Source organism: Dermochelys coriacea, chromosome 17 (assembly GCF_009764565.3).
Source record: "Dermochelys coriacea isolate rDerCor1 chromosome 17, rDerCor1.pri.v4, whole genome shotgun sequence".
Classification (NCBI taxonomy): domain Eukaryota; kingdom Metazoa; phylum Chordata; order Testudines; family Dermochelyidae; genus Dermochelys; species Dermochelys coriacea.
This window is the reverse complement of record NC_050084.1, coordinates 17,861,723-17,883,857: the sequence shown is the minus strand read 5'-3', so window position 1 is coordinate 17,883,857 and position 22,135 is coordinate 17,861,723. Positions and strand designations below refer to the sequence as shown.

Here is a 22,135-nt window from a genome sequence, read left to right as displayed (position 1 = left end):
TTCCAGGAAGCTTCAAAAGCCTCCTTTACTATTTCATGAGGCGTATCCTTGTAGATACTGTGGCTGACTCTTCACAGGGGTGTTAGGAGAGACATGACAGAAGGACATTCCCCCCACTCCTTGTGCGCATGCATGAGATAGACATAATCTCAGTCTTTGCATGTCACACTAGATTCCCCAGAGAGAAGAGGTGCCATCCACTTCTCCCACCCTTCTACTCTGGCTGGATGAATTAGAGCCAGGGTGAGTGTGTGCAGGAAGCACAAACGATACCCGTTCAGTGTCAGTGGATGTAGCAGCTCTTGCTCTGTGCAGCTCTCCTAAGATGCAAGGCCTCCTAACCTGATACTGACACTGACACTTTCTGCATTCTCTCATCCCTTAGGAGACTAACGTTTCATAGGTACCAACTCTATCTGTTGTGGTCTGTGTAAGTCTCCTAGTTATGATCTCTCTTGGAAATAGAAAAGGAGTACTTGCGGCACCTTAGAGACTAACAAATTTATTTGAGCATAAGCTTTCGTAAGCTACAGCTTACTTCATCAGATGCATTCATTAAAAGCCTCAGTGAGAATAAGCAAGTATGGCTCTATTAACATACAGGGAAGTACATACCCATGTACAGATTGTCCTCTGCAGAATCATCCAGTACCTAAAATGGATATCACAGAGGCAAGGGAAGGGAAACAGAGAGGGAGACATCTTTAATCCAATAATACTCTATAATTACCCATATTTCATGTTGTGCTGGAGGGTGTTAAACTCACAGGGCACCTGGAATTGAAATTTAATGGAGTAATATGCAATTCGTGACTTTAAATATACATCTATCTCCCCTACCTTTATCTCGCATTTGCATGCGCGCACATACTTCTTACCAGTTTTTAGTAGGGATAGATTCAAGCATCCCTAAACCTGGGAAATTTAGCTACAGATCTGCACATTGCAATCTGACCTCTCTCTGATGCTCTGCAGACTAGACTTAAAATAACAGGACTTGCACCCTTGAACTATGTTAAGTACAACCACTGTACACACCAAGGGCCCTGCTCATGCATGGCATACAGTCACATAAGCCTGATTTTCAGACAAAGTATATGCAAGAAATGCTGCTATGCATCTGTCTCCATGTAACCTACATGCAAAAATCAGGCTAGCCTTACAGTCTAAGGAAAGGATATCATGTTAGCGTGGTAGGAAGTTTCTCAGTTTGGGTCCTGAACTGAGCTGGGAATATCACCCTGTCACAATTTCGTCTGTCCACCTACGCACATTATTTACTAGCTCAGAAAGGAGTTGCATCCAGACTTCTCTAAATGCTGTGTGTGGCCACTGGAGGGGCAAGAATAGGTCTCACTGGGCGTGTGCTGCAATGTCTTGACACCAACAGAGCTAAGCAGTGGCCCTGCATAAGTGTCATCACACTGGATTAGGGGTTCACCAAACCTTGCAGCTAAACCTTGACTTTAACCCAAATATCTTTGTGGATGCCCATCTTTTACACTGAGTAAACATTGATATTCACTGGTATATTTCCCTTCTTACCACATTGCCAGGATCAGAATGGGCATACAGAGATCAGAGATCCTATTCAAAGACTCCAGTGCTACAGAGCAACTGTTAGTAGTTAAAAACTCACTACACTGAGGAAGTTTTTGAAGGATAGAGAGAAATTTTCTTTAGTTTATTCTGGAAAATCTAGGGAACTAAAGAAAACAAATTCCATGCACTCTTATGCCTACTAGAGACAGTACATACAAATTAAGATGCTATTTGCCCATGTCAGACAAATATTGATTAACAGGGCACTAAGGTCCATCACCACATAAGCACTCTCTCTCTCCCCCGGCCCCCTGCCACACACATGCATAGGGCTTGTCACATACAGCAGTCCATCAGTTAAACTGATTTAGTTAAACTGGAGCAAAAGTCTGAGATGACACTAATTTTGGTTTAAGCTAAGCCTATTTTGGATAGCTTACATTGAATAGGCACAGGTTTAAGCTAAACCAAAGTAAGCTAGTCTTAGACTGAATAAAAGAATGACCACACAAGAGCCTGCACTAGTTTCATTAAACCAGTGCAAGTTTCTGTGTAGGCAAGGCTTACCTTTTCTTTCTCTCGCTCTAACACACACAGTTGCTTAAGGAGCTTCTATTTATCAACTTTGACCTTGATCAAGCAAGCCCTCCACATACACAGCCCCATTGTGTGGAGTGTGGCCAGAATCAGGTCCTTAATTTATAAACATAGGCTGCCATTTTCAGTGCTGTCTAGGGGATTTTGCTTCCTGATCCCCATTAATTTAAAAAAACCAAACTTGAATGTAATCATCTGCACAGTCTGACCTGAATAACAGCATCCCTTCCCTCCCAATCCGCTTTGGCATACACACCTCGATCAGCTTCACAATGTTGATATGGTCCAGTTTCTTTAAGATGGCTATTTCTTGATAAACTCTATCCAGCGGTGCCATTGGTTTTGGCTGCCCACCAGAAGTTGCTTTGGATCCTCTAGGGGGAGGTCGACCTGCAACAGCAACAACAAAAACCGGGCTTTATCCCTGCTTGGCAGCACATTATACATCACAGCGAATGGCTGTATAACATGGGGCTTTGAATGGGTGAAGGACCTAAAAATATACGACCAGCCAGACACAGATGTAAGAGAGCAGGGGGTTGAATGACCGCACAGAGATGACACACTGACCTACTGAACGCTCTCCCATGATTCAATGCCTGACTTTTATTTTCTTGTATAAAGTCAACTTGAAATTTAGTGCCAGCGAAAAGAGTCAGATTGACTGTTCTGGGGATTGGAAATCAGTCAGCCACAGAACAGGTACAACATGGGCATCAGCACTGCCCCATCAACGTTCCTACATTCTGCTCTGGAAGGACATCCAGCAGGTCCCAACCTTGGCTGGGTCAACTCATCCCATTATCTTTCTAAGGCAGATGAATATAGCTCTGTGTGCTTCACTGTGTGCAGTGTGTCTTGAAACTAAAATTATTCATGAACATTAAGGAGACAATGGGATGTTTTCATAGAGGGATTTGCCCTGTGTTACTAGCCACAATTTATCTTCCCCCAACTACTGTGATACATCTAGTTGATGCTTTCCACCCCAGAGACAGCTGCACTCTCTTTCATATGTAAATAGGTTTAGGATCGTTCAGGATAAATGCATTATTCTATTATAATCATGATCCCATCGAAAAAAATCATACCACAAGCTATGATGCAGATAAGTAGTTAGGCAGAAGGCAATGCTCATGCTGGTCTGGTTTTTCTATTGTTACAGAAAGTTCCAATTTCCATGTCCTGTTCTATTTCCAAAACAATTACAAAGACCTGGCAAGTGAAGCCATCCACCAATAAACAGCTTTAAGATGCAATCATTAGGCCTCTCACTAGCTTGAATGAATTATTCCAAGAGAAATTGCCAAATTACTTAAAAGGAAAATGTGGTTCTTGATGACAAAATTTCACAAGGGTACATGGCACTTTGCAATGAGCCTGATCATAGAAGGAGTTGAGAGTGCTTAGCAGATATTAGGATCAAGCCCAGTGTTTTCAAAAGATTAAATTTAAAACATGTCATTTCACATGAAGGAAGGAATAAAAGCCTAAGTTTCCAGAACAAGAAGACAAGCCAGGTAGGATACTGCTTGTATTGATGTGTTAGGCAAAAGCTCTCACTATAAGAAACTACTTGAGCTAGTGGAATGGACCAGCAGGGAAAGGACAAGCCTTAGTCAGCAAGTTTTTCTCCTCAAGGTTTGATTCTTAGATTTTAGGGTGCCTGAATTACAGCAAGAAAAACAAACTAGAAAAACAGATAAACCCAACCTGAGTTACAACCCAGGCCAGTGTGCAGAACCCTTTTTCATTCACAAGGCCAGAGTTTCAAAAGTGCTCAGCACACTGTGTGAAAATCTGGCCATCAGTGTCACAATCGTAACTGCCAGATGCTGAGATCTAGTGAAAATCTGGCTCCAGCTATGGATACTGAACACTTGACAATCTGGCCCCAAGGCTAGAATTTTCAGAAGGGCTCAGTGTCCACAGTCAGGGCCAGGTTTTCAAAAGCGCTCAGCATGTTGGGTGCCACGTGCTTTTGAAAATCTAGCCCTAGGTGTCTTGCACACTCTTTGAGAACCTTACTGAGCCTTTAGACTCCACCTCCACATTCTGTGCTGGACCACTGAGGGACACTCAAGAAGGAGAGTTAACTTCTTGATGGCTGGGAAACAAGCAGGGGTGGCTTTGGATCACATCACAAATTCAAAATGGCTTCTCTTTACAGGTTGAGTATAGCGTCTTATTTTTGTGCACGCAAAAGAGTTGTGCCTGAAAACGTATTCAGATAATCTGCTGAAAGATACAGTAGGGGTACAACAAAAAGAAGGGCTTCTATATGCCACACAAGTATAGAGGCCAGTATTTTACCATCAGGGAGCAAAACGGTCTGGAGACAGAGGGCACAAAGGAGCAGTGAGGTGGGGAATTGTGTTTTGGATGATAGCTTGTGTCTGTCCTTATTATAGATGATCCAGTATGCCTATCCTCACAAACCACCGAAGCAGCTTTGAAATCTGTATGCCTTACTCAGGCAAAATTCCAGTGAAGTCACTGGAAATTTTGCCTGAGAGAGGATAGCTGGTAAGGCCTGCAGGGCTTGTCTGTAACCTTTAAAAGCACGACACCTACGTGGAAATCCATACTGTTTCAGTAGCTTCTTTTTGGAGAGGACTTTCATAGCCTGAGGGAAGAAAAAAAAAGCGTTAAAACAGAGCAAAGCTGGGAGTTACACTCACTGCTCAGTCCTTGCAGTATTTGCTCTATCTTTGCAATTCAGTTCATCTACTGGTCTGGGACTCCAGTTTTCAGACCTTTATCCAAGGGAGAGAGAGTTTAATTAGTGACATACACCTTCAAAATATTTAAGATCTAAGAAAGAATAAATTATTTTCCTTTAGGTACACAAAAAGGCCAATTTTACCCATTTTTTTACAAAGCAAAAATAAATCTGATTAATTTATCTTAATCAGATAAGTAACAAGGGGGTCCGATTCTCAGTTACTCTGTGTGACACAGAGACCCCTTGGTAAACAGTCTCCTGCTCTTTGCAAACATCTCTCATCTCACACACGAGAAACTCACTACAAAACACATGCCGTGTAGGATATTCATCCCTAAAAAGTAATATGTAAGGTAACTACAGAAAGCTCAAAACTTGTCACAATTCATAATCACTGAGAGACATATGTGCAGGTGATATTTACAGAATAATGTATTTATACTGAAAGTTTGTTTTATGGATTGGGAGAAGAAATTAGTCACCAGGAGATAATATATCTCAGTGATGGCCCATTAGGGCAAAGGGGAGTTGTCACCCCGCCCTGTTTGGCTGGTGATGCCAGCAAGGCTCAATTGTTTAGCCTTGTGTAGTACAACAGACTTTCAACAGGAAACCATCAGAGGCAATGACAAACAATCAGAACCACTTAAAGATAAAAAAGACACTTTATAACAAGACAGGTGTTTGCTCTGTCTGTGAATAGATACCAAAGGCTGTTTTCAGTATAGCACAGAGAAGAAAGAAGCACTCTGCAGCCATTCACTGAGGAAAACCTTCATGGAGTGGGGAATCTTGAGATCCTGACTCCAGCCAACTCTGAAACAGACTGAGCTTTGGGGGAAAAAAAGTAATTCATTGGACAGTAACTCTTTATAAGTAGAGAATCAGGTTCATATTTTATGTGTTTGTTTTGTGTTGTGGCCATTTGTTTCCACCACTCTCTCTCAGTTCCAGTTAAATCTTTATTCTTTCTTAATTAACCCTACTTTTGTTTTATTATAAATGCCCATAAGTTCTGTGTGGCTTACAGAAGTGCTGGCTTCAGGTAAAACTGGGGTACACAGCTCCTTTGGGGGCAAAAGATCTGGAATTCCTGGGAGTAGCCAATGTCAGGGGCTGGATATTACCGGGGAACAATTCAGAGGGACTCAGAGCCTGGGTGCATCTATTATTAAACTGCCAGGCAAAGTTAGGGCAGGCGTAGTCCAGAGGAGAGTGCTTGAAGGGCTCGTGGTATCAGGGAGTCAACACCCAGTTACCACAAGAAAGACTCTCTCTTGCTGGATGAACAAGGTGGCTCACAGTCTTGGGTAGCCCAAGAGTTGTCACATTCTGTTCCTGTGCTTTGAGCAGGGTCTGAAGAGGGAAGGTGACTTTAAGCTAACTTTTTGCTCCCCATATTCTGGGGCCTACTCAGCCACTGGGGCAAGTGAGAGCAGCCTTAGAATACTCTCACACTTGGCTTCCTACAGCTGCCATTGACTCTGGGAAGCCAAATAACTGGGTACACTCTGGCCACACCTGTGTATATTTGCCCTCACCCTATGCCAGGAGCTGGGAGCAAGAACAGCACAGAGCCCTTTGGCTGGGGAAGCCCTTTGCACAGGCAGTATTCTCACAAGGCCATTTCTGCCCCCTTTATGCTGCCATAGTTGCATAAAGGGATCTTAGTGTAACTGAGAACCAGGCCCAAGATCTCCAGGTTAGATATTTCCAGGATGCCTGTCACTGTGGTATCACAGATTGAGGGGCACAGCAATCTGTGGGGTAGCATAGGAATTGCAGGGTACAACGGATAAGAGAACACAAATAGAAGCATAGATTTAAATAAGCTGGCCACTTAGTGACACTCTTCCATCCCTCTACATTCTCATATTCCTGTATCATACAGTTGTTTGGAACCAATACGTAGTTGATGTGAGATGGTGGACATCAGAGTAATTTTTCTGCCATCCAAATGGCATTAGGCATGATGGCAAAAGACAATCTGAATGTAATAAATCAAATCTCTGAGACTCCATCCATACTGAGTGTTAAATAACCTTTTAGCAGCCACTCCAATGATCCCTGAAGACTTCACAGATAAATATTTCATGAGAAACCAGCTCATATGACAATTTGCTCAGGGAAATATCCTGCACTAGCGAGGTTTTTTCAGAATGAGTAGTTTACTTCTATTAATCAAACCTCCATATCTGCAATCCATAGTGGAGTGACCCCAGTGAAATATAATCACCCAGGGGCTCAATGCAAGGAGACTTTATTACACATTACCTGATACTAGTCATCTCTGCTGGTGAGGATACAGCTACCAACCAGAAACTCCATCCATCCTTTCAGTGTCTCATATATTTTAAGGGCCAGATTCAGATCTCAGTTATATCCGTGGATAGCTGGACTAACTCCAGTGAAATCTGAATTTATGCTGGTGTAACTGAGCAGAGACTCTGGCCCTCAATTCCATTTCATAACTACAGTGGCACACATTGAAAATAGTAGTATCTGGAGATGGAGACAAGACAGTTCTAGTCATTCACCTACATGTTGCCCTGTCTAATCTTGGTTCCAACTGTCTGGCTGAATTATTCTGTGGTCTGTATGAAATGAGTTTCTGATGTCCACAACCCAAAAACCACCTCCACAATCAGCACTTTGAAAGAAGGCCCAGGACAGGAGGGTTCTCAGTGTATTATAAACACACTCCACTTTTATTTCTCCCCCTGTACCCAAATAACAGTGACAAGCAATCTTAAATCAATGAGTTTTAGATGCCTAGATGCTTTTGAAGATTTCACTGGGCACCTAAATACCCTTAAGGATCCCTAAGTGACTTGCCCATGAGCACACAAAGCCTGTGGCAGAGCAAGGAACTAAACCTGAGTCTTCCAAGTCCTAGGGTAGTGTCCTAATCACTATACCATCCTTCCTCCCTGTCATAGGATTAAGGATACAGCAACTTTTAGACGCTAGTAAAGCAGTGCTCTCACATTCAATAAGGGAAGCGAGTAGTAGTAACCCACTCATCTCAACTGTTCATAATTCACCTGAAAGGAACTACATGGCCACTGTATGGATATTGTAATGTAGTTAAGGTTGTGTGAGGCCTATAAAAAAACAAAACAGGAGTACTTGTGGCACCTTAGAAACTAACAAATTTATTAGAGCATAAGCTTTCATAGGTTACAGCCCACTTCATCGGATGCATTGAATGGAACATATAGTAAGAAGATAGATAGATAGATAGATACACACACACACACACACACACACACACACAAAGAAGGTGGAATTTGCCATACAAACTGTAAGAGGCTAATTAATTAAGATGAGCTATTATCTTTATTCAAGTGACACCATCATAGACCTAATCACATTAGCCACGCCATCAGGGGCTGGTTCACCTGCACATCTACCAATGTGATATATGCCATCATGTGCCAGCAATGCCCCTCTGCCATGTACATTGGCCAAACCAGACAGTCTCTACGTAAAAGAATAACATGGCTGCTACTCTGAAACCTGTGACGCCTATGACAGCAATCGGACTTGCTTCCTATATTGCAGCTGTGGCTACACCAGCTCTTTGTCGACTAGTGACTCCCCAACCCTTGGGAACTCCCCATCTGCAGAACTCTGGTTGCTTTCTAGGCCCTTTGTGCCAACAGAGCAGTGCAAAGAGCTTGGATCATAATCCATCCCACTGTTTTCTAAATCCACATGTGGGATGAACAGCAAAGTTTCTTGCGGAACAAGCAGGAGTCATTTAATTACCACAAAGAATAGAGGCATGAATAAACAGTATCGAAGTCCAGTTTTCACTACAGTGAAAGTTGGAGAGGCAAATCCTAGCTGTGCATCAGAGATACAATAGGGATTTATGGCACCTTAGAGACTAACAAATTTATTAGAGCATAAGCTTTCGTGAGCTACAGCTCACTTCATCGGATGCATTTGGTGGAAAAAACAGAGGAGAGATTTATATACACACACACAGAGAACATGAAACAATGGGTTTATCATACACACTGTAAGGAGAGTGATCACTTAAGATAAGCCATCACCAACAGCAGGGGGGGGAAGGAGGAAAACCTTTCATGGTGACAAGCAGGTAGGCTAATTCCAGCAGTTAACAAGAATATCAGAGGAACAGTGGGGGGTGGGGTGGGAGGGAGAAATACCATGGGGAAATAGTTTTACTTTGTGTAATGACTCATCCATTCCCAGTCTCTATTCAAGCCTAAATTAATTGTATCCAGTTTGCAAATTAATTCCAATTCAGCAGTCTCTCGTTGGAGTCTGTTTTTGAAGCTTTTTTGTTGAAGTATAGCCACTCTTAGGTCTGTGATCGAGTGACCAGAGAGATTGAAATGTTCTCCAACTGGTTTTTGAATGTTATAATTCTTGACGTCTGATTTGTGTCCATTCATTCTTTTACGTAGAGACTGTCCAGTTTGGCCAATGTACATGGCAGAGGGGCATTGCTGGCACATGATGGCATATATCACATTGGTAGATGCGCAGGTGAACGAGCCTCTGATAGTGTGGCTGATGTGATTAGGCCCTATGATGGTATCCCCTGAATAGATATGTGGACAGAGTTGGCAACGGGCTTTGTTGCAAGGATAGGTTGCTGGGTTAGTGTTTCTGTTGTGTGGTGTGTGGTTGCTGGTGAGTATTTGCTTCAGATTGGGGGGCTGTCTGTAAGCAAGGACTGGTCTGTCTCCCAAGATCTGAGAGAGCGATGGCTCGTCCTTCAGGATAGGTTGTAGATCCTTGATGATGCGTTGGAGAGGTTTTAGTTGGGGGCTGAAGGTGATGGCTAGTGGCGTTCTGTTGTTTTCTTTGTTGGGCCTGTCCTGTAGTAGGTGACTTCTGGGTACTCTTCTGGCTCTGTCAATCTGTTTCTTCACTTCAGCAGGTGGGTATTGTAATTGTAGGAATGCATGATAGAGATCTTGTAGGTGTTTGTCTCTGTCTGAGGGGTTGGAGCAAATGCGGTTATATCGTAGCGCTTGGCTGTAGACAATGGATCGAGTGGTATGATCTGGATGAAAGCTAGAGGCATGTAGGTAGGAATAGCGGTCAGTAGGTTTCCGATATAGGGTGGTGTTTATGTGACCATCGCTTATTAGCACCGTAGTGTCCAGGAAGTGGATCTCTTGTGTGGACTGGTCCAGGCTGAGGTTGATGGTGGGATGGAAATTGTTGAAATCATGGTGGAATTCCTCAAGAGCTTCTTTTCCATGGGTCCAGATGATGATGATGTCATCAATGTAGCGCAAGTAGAGTAGGGGCATTAGGGGATGAGAGCTGAGGAAGCGTTGTTCAAAGTCAGCCATAAAAATGTTGGCATACTGTGGGGCCATGCGGGTACCCATCGCAGTGCCGCTGATTTGAAGGTATCCATTGTCACCAAATGTGAAATATATATTTGAATGAATTATAACATTCAAAAACCAGTTGGAGAACACTTCAATCTCTCTGGTCACTCGATCACAGACCTAAGAGTGGCTATACTTCAACAAAAAAGCTTCAAAAACAGACTCCAACGAGAGACTGCTGAATTGGAATTAATTTGTAAACTGGATACAATTAACTTAGGCTTGAATAGAGACTGGGAATGGATGAGTCATTACACAAAGTAAAACTTTAAACTTTAGTAAAACTAAAAAATTTCCCCATGATATTTCTCCCTCCCACCCCCCCTCCCCACTGTTCCTCTGATATTCTTGTTAACTGCTGGAATTAGCCTACCTGCTTGTCACCATGAAAGGTCTTCCTCCTTCCCCCCCCTGCTGTTGGTGATGGCTTATCTTAAGTGATCACTCTCCTTACAGTGTGTATGATAAACCCATTGTTTCATGTTCTCTGTGTGTGTGTATATAAATCTCTCCTCTGTTTTTTCCACCAAATGCATCCAATGAAGTGAGCTGTAGCTCACGAAAGCTTATGCTCTAATAAATTTGTTAGTCTCTAAGGTGCCACAAGTACTCCTTTTCTTTTTGCGAATACAGACTAACAGGGCTGCTACTCTGAAACCTGTGAATAGGGATTTAGCAAGTCTCTCTTCCTTCCAGGCTCAAGCAGAGCTGTCACCAAGGCAATGCATTCATGAAAGAACTAACCCATTTCCACTCTCAAGCAAAGCTAATTATCCAAACAATGCCTTTCAGACACAGAATTCTCTCAGAATCTTGTTGGTGGATTTTCTCTTAGTACTGACAAGTGCCTCAATAGCTTCTTCAGAAACAAATGGTGCAGGTAGTTTTCTCTATCTATGCCCCTGCGCCCAATTCCTGCCGCTTTCTGATTTCATGAGAATGTGGTTCATGGTGTGTGTTCTTGGGAGGCAGCATGGGGATCACGTTACAATTTCTCTGATTAATGGAAACCTCTGTACAATATTTAAGCCTACTACTTTCTTCATAGCATTACTGCAGTCTGAGTGTATTGAGGAGCATAATCAAAAGGGCTAAACCGCTTTAGGGGAATAACCCAACAAAAGAGGATCTTGGTATCTTGGACATGAAAGGTTAAAGATCAGGAGGAGTTCTGTAACTCAGAAGTTCTGGTGATCTGATCTGATGCCGACTCTATAGCTCAGATCCTGCTTTCAGTAAAGCCAGTAACAAAATTTCCATTATTTCAGATGGGGGTAATAAGCAGTGTTGGGCCTTGTAAGTGGACTTGCCATCTGCACATTGCAATCGCATTGAGACAGCTGAGGACTTCAATTACTGTATACCCAAGCTCACTCTATAGAGGTTCAGCTGTATAGAAGATAAATTGAATTGATGTTTGTCCAGCACTTTGGATACGGAAAGTGATACACATTCAAAGCATTATTATTATCAATAATCTTATACCATTGTTGAATTAAATGTCCCATTGGGAAAGCGGAAAAGTATCACTGTCTATTTCCAATAAGCCCCCCATCAATTCTTTACCCTTATCTCCCATGTTTCAGAATGACATCCCAATGAAAAGGGACTATAAACCCTCTTTTGCTGAATAAGGGAAAGCCATTAGTGCGTGCATATCATGCTATTCAGATGCTGTCAATAAATTTGTCATCACTAATCCCAAGCACTGTTTATCATATCATCATCTAAACAGTTTACATCCGATCATTCCATCCTTCTTGATCACTGGTCGAGTTGCATGCGTAACATGTGACTGAGCGATGGCATCTATATCCCAGGAACCTGGATTGCTACCCAACCCTCCCTATTTTTTGGTGTGATTTTTAATGGAGGATTTATGGCTGCATCTGGAAATGTTTCATGACGAAACTCAATCGTTATCATCTCCATCAAGAAGCTGCAGGAAAAAAATGGAATGGGATCATTTTTGTCCAGAAGTGGAACAGCAATTGTCCTTCTCAATCACTTTGTGCTACAAGCTGTTTCAGAGATTAAAAACGGGAAAAGACATGGCCCGAGGCTTCTCAGGCTCAAATTTCATCAGCAAAATTACTCCAGACTAGACCTCCACAGGGACATATGTTGTTTCTGCTTTGTATTTTTTGCCTTTTAAGGTGCTTGGCCTTTTTTTCTAATCACTATTAATGCATCTACTGCAAACTATAACACTGAAATATTTGCAAAAAGAAAAGGAGTACTTGTGGCACCTTAGAGACTAACAAATTTATTTATTTGTTAGTCTCTAAGGTGCCACAAGTACTCCTTTTCTTTTTGCGAATACAGACTAACACGGCTGCTACTTTAAAACTGAAATATTTACAGCTGTAAGGGTTCCTTGGCATAGTTTTGCAAACACTGGTGTAATGGCTCCAACCAGAGGTTAGCAGCAGGGACTGAACTCAGATGACAGGTTTCAGAGTAGCAGCCATGTTAGTCTGTGTTCGCAAAAAGAAAAGGAGTACTTGTGGCACCTTAGAGACTAACAAATTTTATTTGAGCATAAGCTTCCGTGAGCTACAGCTCACTTCACTGAATACATAGATGAACTCAAATGAACTTAGCCTGTGCTTTAGCAGGCTAAGCCCAACAAAGTCAATGGGATTCTTTCTATTTTTCTACCTTTCCTTTAATAGAAGGTCAAAATCAGAAAAAAAAATAAAGTCCTGCTTGCACATGGGATGACCACTGATTTCTTACCAAATGGATGGCCTAATTTGAGGCCTGATCCAAAATCCATTAACATAATGAGTCTTTCTACTGACTTTCCCAAGAATTGAGTCAGGCTATTGGTGCTTAAAAGTTCTGCAGTAATCAACACAGAATGCACATTGTCCCATTCTTCAGCAACTATCATGTAAAATAAACCCATTGTTTCATGTTCTCTGTGTGTGTGTATATAAATCTCTCCTCTGTTTTTTCCACCAAATGCATCCGATGAAGTGAGCTGTAGCTCACGAAAGCTTATGCTCTAATAAATTTGTTAGTCTCTAAGGTGCCACAAGTACTCCTTTTCTTTTTGCGAATACAGACTAACACGGCTGCTACTCTGAAACCTATCATGTAAAAGGATCATACACTGCGATTTTGCACTGTGTAGGATTTTGTAACGTGAATAAAACACTGAATCTTAAAAATAAGTTTTGTCCTGTTTATAGGTATATACTTTTTTTTGCACAATCATTCTCGGTTTCCTTTAAACTAGGTGGCAACACTTCTTTGTACTGAAATAGAATGTGTGAGGTTCGCTACAAACCATATACAATTCCAGGCCACTCAAATGCTAATTTTCTCCAATTATTTATTGTCACTTTTCAACATGAAGACAAAAAGAGAAATTGGCAGTGTTGGTTTTGGAAAACAAAGAATAAAAAAGCCCCCTCTCCCAATTGCCATGATCAGAATTGCTCCTGATAATTGCTGGTGCTACACATTTGCATTAGATCTCCCCTTCGGCTGCCTGACAACTCTTGTCAAAGTGTATTGTTGTAACATGGTTTCAGACAGCAGCGATAAGTGAAACAACATGCAATTTATCTCGGTATTAAAAGCTGCATGTCAGTCAAACACACAGGGAAATGTGAGGAGCAATGCAACCATTAGCTAATTATACAATTCTCTACCATTTCTCTTAAGCTTTTAAAAAAAATCTGTCAAATTCCAGGGTATTTCAACACCTCGGGAAACTGGAAGCCTCTACATCACAATTCCTAACACTGCAAAATACCGACACTGATGCCCACAGAATGAGCAGCCAACAAAATTCCAGAGTTTTACACAATAGTGAGGGGAATGCCCCCTTTATGGCTGCACCAGAAAAAAGAATAACTTGTGAAGGCAATGGAGTAAAAATCTAGCATCATTACTCTTCTGCTGCAGCAATCTGTCCTTGTCTTATGAAAATGTTGGGTCAATTGTGTAGCAAGCCCCTCTACCATGGGTTGTAAAATAGCAGACATTCAATGCAGTCAGATATTTTTCTTTTTGCTATTGCCCGAGGTGTTGAAAAACCCAGGCCTCCCCCTGCCACTGTTTTGGTGTATCCTTTGTTTTGAGCCTTGGTTGCAGGGATGCAATTTAATAGTGCAAAGTGTAAGCTTAGAGATTAACAATAAGAATTTTTGCTATAAACTGGAAGCAACAGTAGAGAAGAAAGACCATCACCTGGGTGTACTGTTGGATCACAGGATGACTGCGAGCCGCCAATGTGATGCAGCCGTGAAAAAGACTAAGGCAGTTCTAGGATGGAACAGGTAGGGTATTTCCAGGTGAGATAGGGAAGTGTTATTACCATCATACAAGGCACTGGTGAGACCTCATCTGGAACACTGTGTGCAGTTCTGGTCTCCCATGTTTAAGAAAGATTAATTCAACTTGGAACAGGTGCAGAGAAGGGGTACTAGGACGATCAGAGGAATGGAAAACCTACCTTATAAGAAGAGACTCAAAGAGCTTGGCTTGTTTAGCCCAACCAAAATAAGGCTGAGAGGAGATATGCTCTCTCTCTATAAATACAAGAGAGGGATAAATACCAGGGAGGGAGAGGAGTTATTTAAGTTAACCACCAATGTTGACACAAGAACAAATGGATATAAACTGGCCATCAACAAGTTTAGTTTTGAAATTAGATGAAGGTTTCTAACCATCAGAGGAGTGCAGTTCTGGAACAGACTTTCAAGGGGAGCAGTTGGGGCAAAATAGTTCATGGAGGATAGGTCCATCGATGGCTATTAGCCAAGATGGGCAGGGATGGTGTCCCTAGCTTCTGTTTGCCAGAAGTTGGGAATGGGCAACAGGGGATGGATCACTTGGTGATTACCTGTTCTGTTCATTCCCTCTGGGGCACCTGGCATTGGCCACTGTAGGAAGACAGGATACTGGGCTAGATGGATCTTTGGTCCAACCCAGTATGGCCGTTCTTATGTTCTTAAGTAAAAACCTAACTGGCTTCAAGGCTGAGCTTGTAAGTTTTTAGAGGGAATAGTATGATGAGACTGCTTACAATGGTAGATAGCCGCAGTGAGACTGCAAGTAGCAAATAAGCCCAGTGGCCAGTGAGGGGGCACTAGATGGGGAGGGCTCTGAATTACTAGAGAGTTCTTTGCTGGTGTCTGGCTGTTGGGTCTTGCCGAAATGCTCAGAGTCTAACTAATCGCCACATTTGGGGTCAGGAAGGAATTTCCTCCTGGGTCAGATTGACAGAGACCCTGGGTTGGGTTTTCTTTTTGCCTTCCTCTGCACCATGGGTTATTTGCAGGTTTAAACTAGTGCAAATGGTGGATTGTTTGTAACTTGAAGTCTTTAAATCATGATTTGAGGATTTCAGTAACTCTGTCAGAGGTTATGGGTCTACTACAGAAGTGGGTGGGAGAGGTTCTGTGGTCTGTAATGTACCAGATGTAATGTGGGTGGTCAGACAGGATGATCATAATCGTCCCTTTTGGCCTTAAAGTCTATTGGGGATTTGGAGGATGGATCATTGTGAATCTCTGCTCCTTCTTTGCACAAAGTCTGAGTAAATGAGTTTTGTGTCTGAGGGTCTCTGCTGAGGTATCAGGGCTGAAATGGAATCTTCCTAGCAGTAGGTGGTACACTCTGGCTGCAGGTTTCAGAGTAGCAGCCATGTTAGTCTGTATCCGCAAAAAGAAAAGGAGTACTTGTGGCACCTTAGAGACTAACAAATTTATTTGAGCATAAGCTTTCGTGAGCTACAGCTCACTTTATCAGATGCATTCGCCTCTGAAGGTTTGTCTAGTTTAGAAAAAGAAATGGAGTTTAAATGGCGTTTAGCAAACATGTTCACTAATCCGGACCTTTTCCCTAATGAAGACATAAATTAGCACATTTTACCCTGAATTAGCTGTTCACCAGATAAACCAATACAAAAGGTGTTAATGTGCATCTAACACAAGTGCAATGAACACAATACCACTAGGGTTAGATAATCCCAACCTACATTTGACCTCTTCTTCTAATCTACACAATCCCCCAGGTCCACTGAACCAGCTCTCTGTGTAGCACTGAGCACACTCAGTAAATAAAGTCGTGCCCAGGAAATAAAATTAAAATTCCTGCATTAATAAATCTGAAATGTTTAGTGTTTTGCTTCTCTCCATGTTACAGAGGCATCCTCAGGTAGAAGTGGGAGGAGGGGATTCATAGAAATGACTACTTGTGGCACCTTAGAGACTAACAAATTTATTAGAGCATAAGCTTTCGTGAGCTACAGCTCACTTCATCGGATGCATTTCAAAGCTTATGCTCTAATAAATTTGTTAGTCTCTAAGGTGCCACAAGTACTCCTTTTCTTTTTGCGAATACAGACTAACACGGCTGCTACTCTGAAACCTGTCATAGAAATGACTGTATTAGCATGTCACTCGGTGCTGCATTCAGAACAATGTCTTGTGCAATATGCAGTTTCCACCCAAATCAGCACAATAGGGCAGAGTTTGTTAGGAGGCCAGCACAGAAAGAAGAACTAATGGGAACAGCAAACATTTCAATTAATGGGCTGAGTCAGTTGGAAAGTGAAGGGCATGGAAACAATTGCGATCCCATCCAGTTGGCTAGGTTCAGGGTGTCTTTTCCAGATTTTGCACCATTTCTTCCTTCTATCATTTCAATATATTTCCTGTGCATTTTCACACTAGCTGGAAATATGACCGGCTAGGATAATCTTGGACAATGATGTTACAGTCATGCTAAAAAAGCTGTTTAGCTCAGTAGCAAAACTGCAAGTCAGGAAGAAAAAATATCTGAGCTACAGGGTGGCTGTTTGTGAAAGTTCCTTCTTATTACCATGGAAATGAGGAACCAATTTGGAGAGCTTATTCCTCATCCCTGTACCCTGCTTGTGCTGGGGGCTTGAGTGGTCCATAGGCCTTGACTTGCCTCTCTGAATGGGGCAAATTTCACACACAGAATGCAGATCACTACAGTTGTAGGGACAGTCAGACTTCCAGGTATCTCCTGGCACTGGCAGAGTCTATTCTGTTTTATATAGATTCTTATGTCATGCTCATCACCATAATATCGGAACACCTTCCAGAAGTGCAGTAAGCAATGTGACTAATATCAGTTGCAGTCTGCTATTTATGAACTCTCCAATTTGACCCCTAAGGGGCAAATCCATGTTTCAGGGTGAAATTCACTCTTGTGCAGAAGGCCATCAGAGGCCTATGCACCACTTAAGTACAACGTAAGCTCTCAAAATTGGATTTAAGTGGGACTTAAGTGGTCTACACAGCCAAAGTACTTGGGGCCCTCCATGGAGAGTGAGTGGTGGGAAAGAACCGCTTCTTCCCAGACGATGAGCACTGGAGCTGCTCTGTGGCTGCTACTCTAGCCTTGAAGCTTCCCCCACTCCATGGGGTGCGTGTTTCCACACTCAGACAAAGAAACTTCAGACCAGGAGGCCAGACTTGTCTGGGGTTGCTCTTTAGTATGGTGCTTCAGAATGTTGGCCAAGAAGCTGAGTGTGGATCTTCGATTTCAGAGAGATAGGGAGGTGTTCAGATCCCAATCCTCACTAAAATTAGACTGGGGTTAGAATCATTAGAAGGGACCACAAGAGTCATCTAGTCTAACCCCTGCCAAGATGCAGGATTTGTTGTGTCTAACCATCCAAGACATATGGTTATCCAGTCTCCTTTGAAAACCTCCAGTGAAGAAGCTTCCACAACTTCCCAAGGCAGTCTGTTCCATTTTACTGCTCTTACAGATAGGAAGTTTTTCCTGAGATTAATCTAAATCTGCTATGCTATAGTTTGAACCCACTGTCTCTTATCCTCCCCTCTGTGGCAAAAGAGAACAACTTCCTCCCTCTTTTTTGTGGCAACCTTTCAAGTATCTGAATACCACTAATATATCCCCCTTAACCTCCTCTTTTCCAAACTAAACATACCCAATTCCTTCAGCCTTTGCTTGTATGGCTTGCATTCCATTCCTTTGATCATCTTTGTCACTTACCTCTGGATCCTTTGAATTTCTCTACATACTTCTATACATTGGTGACCAAACTGGACACAGTACTCCAGCTGAGGCCTAATCAGCACTGAGTAGAGCGGTACTATCACTTCCCATGACTTACATGCTATGCATCTGTTAATGCTACCTAAAATTGCATTTACTTTTTTTGTATCAGCATCGCGTTCCTGACTCACGTTGAAGCTGTGATACACCACAACTCCAAGGTCCTTCTCAGCAGTGCTTCTGCCAAGACAATTTTCCCCCATTCTGTATTTGTGCCTTTGTTTTTTTTTCCCTAAATGCAGCACCTTACATTTGTCTTTGTTGAATGTCATTTTATTGTCTACATCCCAGTTCTTTAATTTAACACGAACCCTCTGAATTTCAGCTCTGTCCTCCATAGCACTGGCAACATCCCCTAGCTTTGTGTCATCTGCAGACTTCATCAGTGTGCTCTCTAGTTCTACATCCAGGTCATTAATAAAGATGTTAAACACCACTGGAGCCAGAACAGACCCCTGTGGAATTCCACTTGAGATGTCCCTCCAATCTGACATCATTCCATAATAGTGACTTTTGTTTGCAGTTGTTTTACCAATTATATATCCACTTAATGATAGCTCTGTCAAGCCTCATGTTTGGATTTGGACTTCTGCCTGCAAAATGGTAGAAATCGCTCAAGATCAGCTGTTCTCACGAGATTTCAGATACATCCAAATAAAAAATAAATTGACGGCGTTGTGGTTTTTGATCCAATCCAGAACAAAAAACCACAAGGGTTGGTTGGTAGGACTATGGAGTCAAATCCACCCCTCACTAGAAAATTTTGAAGGGGTTCAGATTAGAGATTCCAGGGTTACCTTATCTGTGGGTTTGACATGACAGGTATTGGGCTTTTTTGATTTAACAGCTATTTAGAAGTAGAAGTCTTAAACCTATGGCCTCAGTTCAGGAAAGGACTTAAGTATGTGCTTATATGTGTCCCAAACTAAGGAAGCATTTTTGAGTCTATATGCCCAAACCCTACAAATAGCTATACAACGGACTGATGGATTTTTACTTATTTGCAAGCCTTGCTACAGAGCCCTTCATCATAATATCTTGATTTTTCCATAGTTTTCATTATAATAATACCTACCTGTTATATAGCAATTTTCATCTGAAGATCTCAAAGCACTTTACAACGATGTAAGCATCATTACCCCCAGTTTACCAATGGGGAAACTGAGGCTTGACGAGGGGAAGTGACTTGCTCAAGATCACCCAGCAATCCAGTGGCAGAGCTCGGAATAGAATCCAGGTCTCTTAAGTCCCACCCCAGTGCTCTATCCCCTAGGCATCACTCCCTACAGCTAAACATTGACTTGCTAATTGAATAGTATCACATGCAGTGCTGTCACAAAGAAACCACACAGTGCTGTGCTGGGTTGTATTGCTAGGGGTATCACATACAAGGCCCAACATTCAGTTATGAAACGTGCCTGTTCCTTCCAGGCAGATTTTTTAGAAGCACAGTAGATCTCTCATTTCAGGTGACCTCTTTCATATCTAGAAAATGTCAAGATAACTCAACAATAAGTTTGCCTGCCTATTTCTGAAACATGTGTCCAACATCTCCACTCATTACATACCACTTCACACTAGGTTTTGCTCACATTACACTGCTCTGCATCACACACACTGAAAAATGTAGCTTCATGCCCCATCAGGTTGATTTTCTACTCACAGGCCACCTGGCTCAGAAGGATTGAAAAAAAAAAAAAAGCAGGAGAGAGCTAGTTCTCTGGGATGTGAAAAAAGAATCAGAAATATCAACACCAGCCAGTAATATGGGGAGAGAAGCACTTACGTAATACTTGTCGTCACTCTCATTGTAGGCCAGTTTCACAACACCATAGGAGCCCTATAAATAAACACAAATTACACAGTCAGTTCGGCTGCCTTGCTTTGTTTGCCTGCTGCTCAAGGCTTATCATGTTTGGCCTTGCAGTGAAAAATAAGAAGTACCCTCAACAGCCTCGAGCAAAAGCTCCATGTGATGCCAGATTCCATTATACAGTGCAGCTCCCTTCCTCCTACGAAATGCAACTCAGATGGACCAGGACACATATAGGGGCAAAGAGAGTTTCTCTCCTCTTCATTGTTATGTTCAATGCCAGGGAAAATGTCCTTCCTCTCCTGGCAGCTATTTCATTTAGCCAATAATGATGGAGGCACAGAGCATTTCCTGAGGATTAACGACTGTCTGGAAGGAACTGCCTCAGGCCATTAACTCCAACCAGTTATTAATCCTCAGCAAATGTCCTGAGCAAGGTTATATTTTTATTACAAGTTGAACACTGGGGAAAATTTACTTTTTAAAGTCTTTTTGTTTCTGTGTTAGTTTTTAAAAATTCCCTTCATTCACCCCCTCACAACTGGAAGCCTCCGCCATTTTCATAGAGGACTTTCCATGTACTGGGAATTTATAAGAAATTAACACTTTGTAGGTCATATTTTCAGCTGATGTTAATTGGCACAGTTCTAATGAGTGTGTGTTTGCCTAGTCAGTGTAGTTTATGGAAAGGTCAGTACAACAGCATGTGGAACATGGCAGCTCCAGTAGGAGCTCAAAGTAAAACCACTGAAATTTCGTCTAGTTTCTGTCAACTTCATACATTTTACACGGCCAAGATTTTAAACCATAACTAGATTCCTCCTCCAACAGTTGCCCATTGAATACATGTATAAGAACTATATTAAGGGTGTGATCCAACTCCCACTGAAATCAGTAGGAGCATTTCCATTGACTTAAGAGTTGGAATGAGACTGTAAATCTCATGAAGGGCTGGTGAGCAAAGCTTTGGGCCTGACCCAAAATCCACTGGAATTAATGGAAGTCTTTCCATTGACTTTACTGGGCTATGGATCCGGCCCATTGTGAATTCTTTAATGTGGCAGATTAGAAAGTAAAGGTGAAATTCACTCCTCTGCAGAAGGCCTGCACAAGCCCTGTCTACTATTTAAGTCCCACTAAAGCCACCAAAATAAGGTTTAAGTGGGTCTTAAGGAGTGGATAGGGCTTGGTGGGCGCTATGCACAAGAGTGAGTTTCACTTTAAGGGCTCAATTGTGATACATTTACTCACCTTGAATAATAATATATTCTTCACTGACTTCCATGGATCTAATGGAAGAGTAAGGTACTACACAAGGAGAGTAAGTGTATTGTAATATGGCCCTAATTAAAGAAATACAATTTTTTAAAAATCAAGGATAGGGCTTTGCTAATTCATTCTGATAGATGTAATTTAGCTCTAAATGGAGGTGAGGACCAAAGAGAATGCCCAGATCCAAACACCCTGGAACCATGGAAATGTCTGGAGCCAGATCTGAATTTGCAGCTGGTTCCTAACTCTATCATGGGCAAACCCAAAGACTCAGGTCCAAACACCTTCAGAATTGCATCTTTCTGAACTTCCTGGCCTGGACCAATCTCTATTTTAATTTTTTTAAGTTAAACTTCCACTAATGAATGTGCTGTGGTAAACTGCATATGTGTCATAAAGTCTTGGTGATATGCGAACTGCCTAGAGCGCTCTCTCTGATATCTGTGACGCCTGGGAGAATATCTGTGAATGAAAATTGCCAAGTCTGGAGATTAGCACAATTGAGAATTAGCAAGAGTCTCCGATATCTTCTCCCTGTTTCTGCTCTCTGTGTGTACTATACCCTTACATAATTAATCTAGACAGGTACATTCAAATACTCGCAACAGAAACCACCCACTGCCCTTTCCCCCATTCCTGCATGCATATGAAGGACAAAAAGAAGGCAGCACTATGGCTTCTTGTCACAGAAAACAGGTGCTAAAACTTGGAAATGAGCCACACATATGTTTT

General features: G+C 42.1%; 1 protein-coding gene across 5 annotated transcripts in view; it reads right to left on the bottom strand.

Annotated features, from left to right (window-relative positions):
* Positions 1 to 22,135, bottom strand: part of CAMKK1 (calcium/calmodulin dependent protein kinase kinase 1) — a 199,420-nt gene that overhangs the window by 66,157 nt on the left and 111,128 nt on the right. For all 5 annotated transcript variants that reach the window (XM_038375692.2, XM_043499312.1, XM_038375694.2 and 2 more), the window contains 4 exons: positions 20,105 to 20,158; positions 4,714 to 4,765; positions 2,396 to 2,529; positions 616 to 652 (listed from right to left, as the gene is read on the bottom strand). In XM_038375692.2, coding sequence (XP_038231620.1) covers positions 616 to 652; positions 2,396 to 2,529; positions 4,714 to 4,765; positions 20,105 to 20,158 — 277 coding nt within the window. The remainder of the gene's footprint in view (positions 1 to 615; positions 653 to 2,395; positions 2,530 to 4,713; positions 4,766 to 20,104; positions 20,159 to 22,135) is intronic.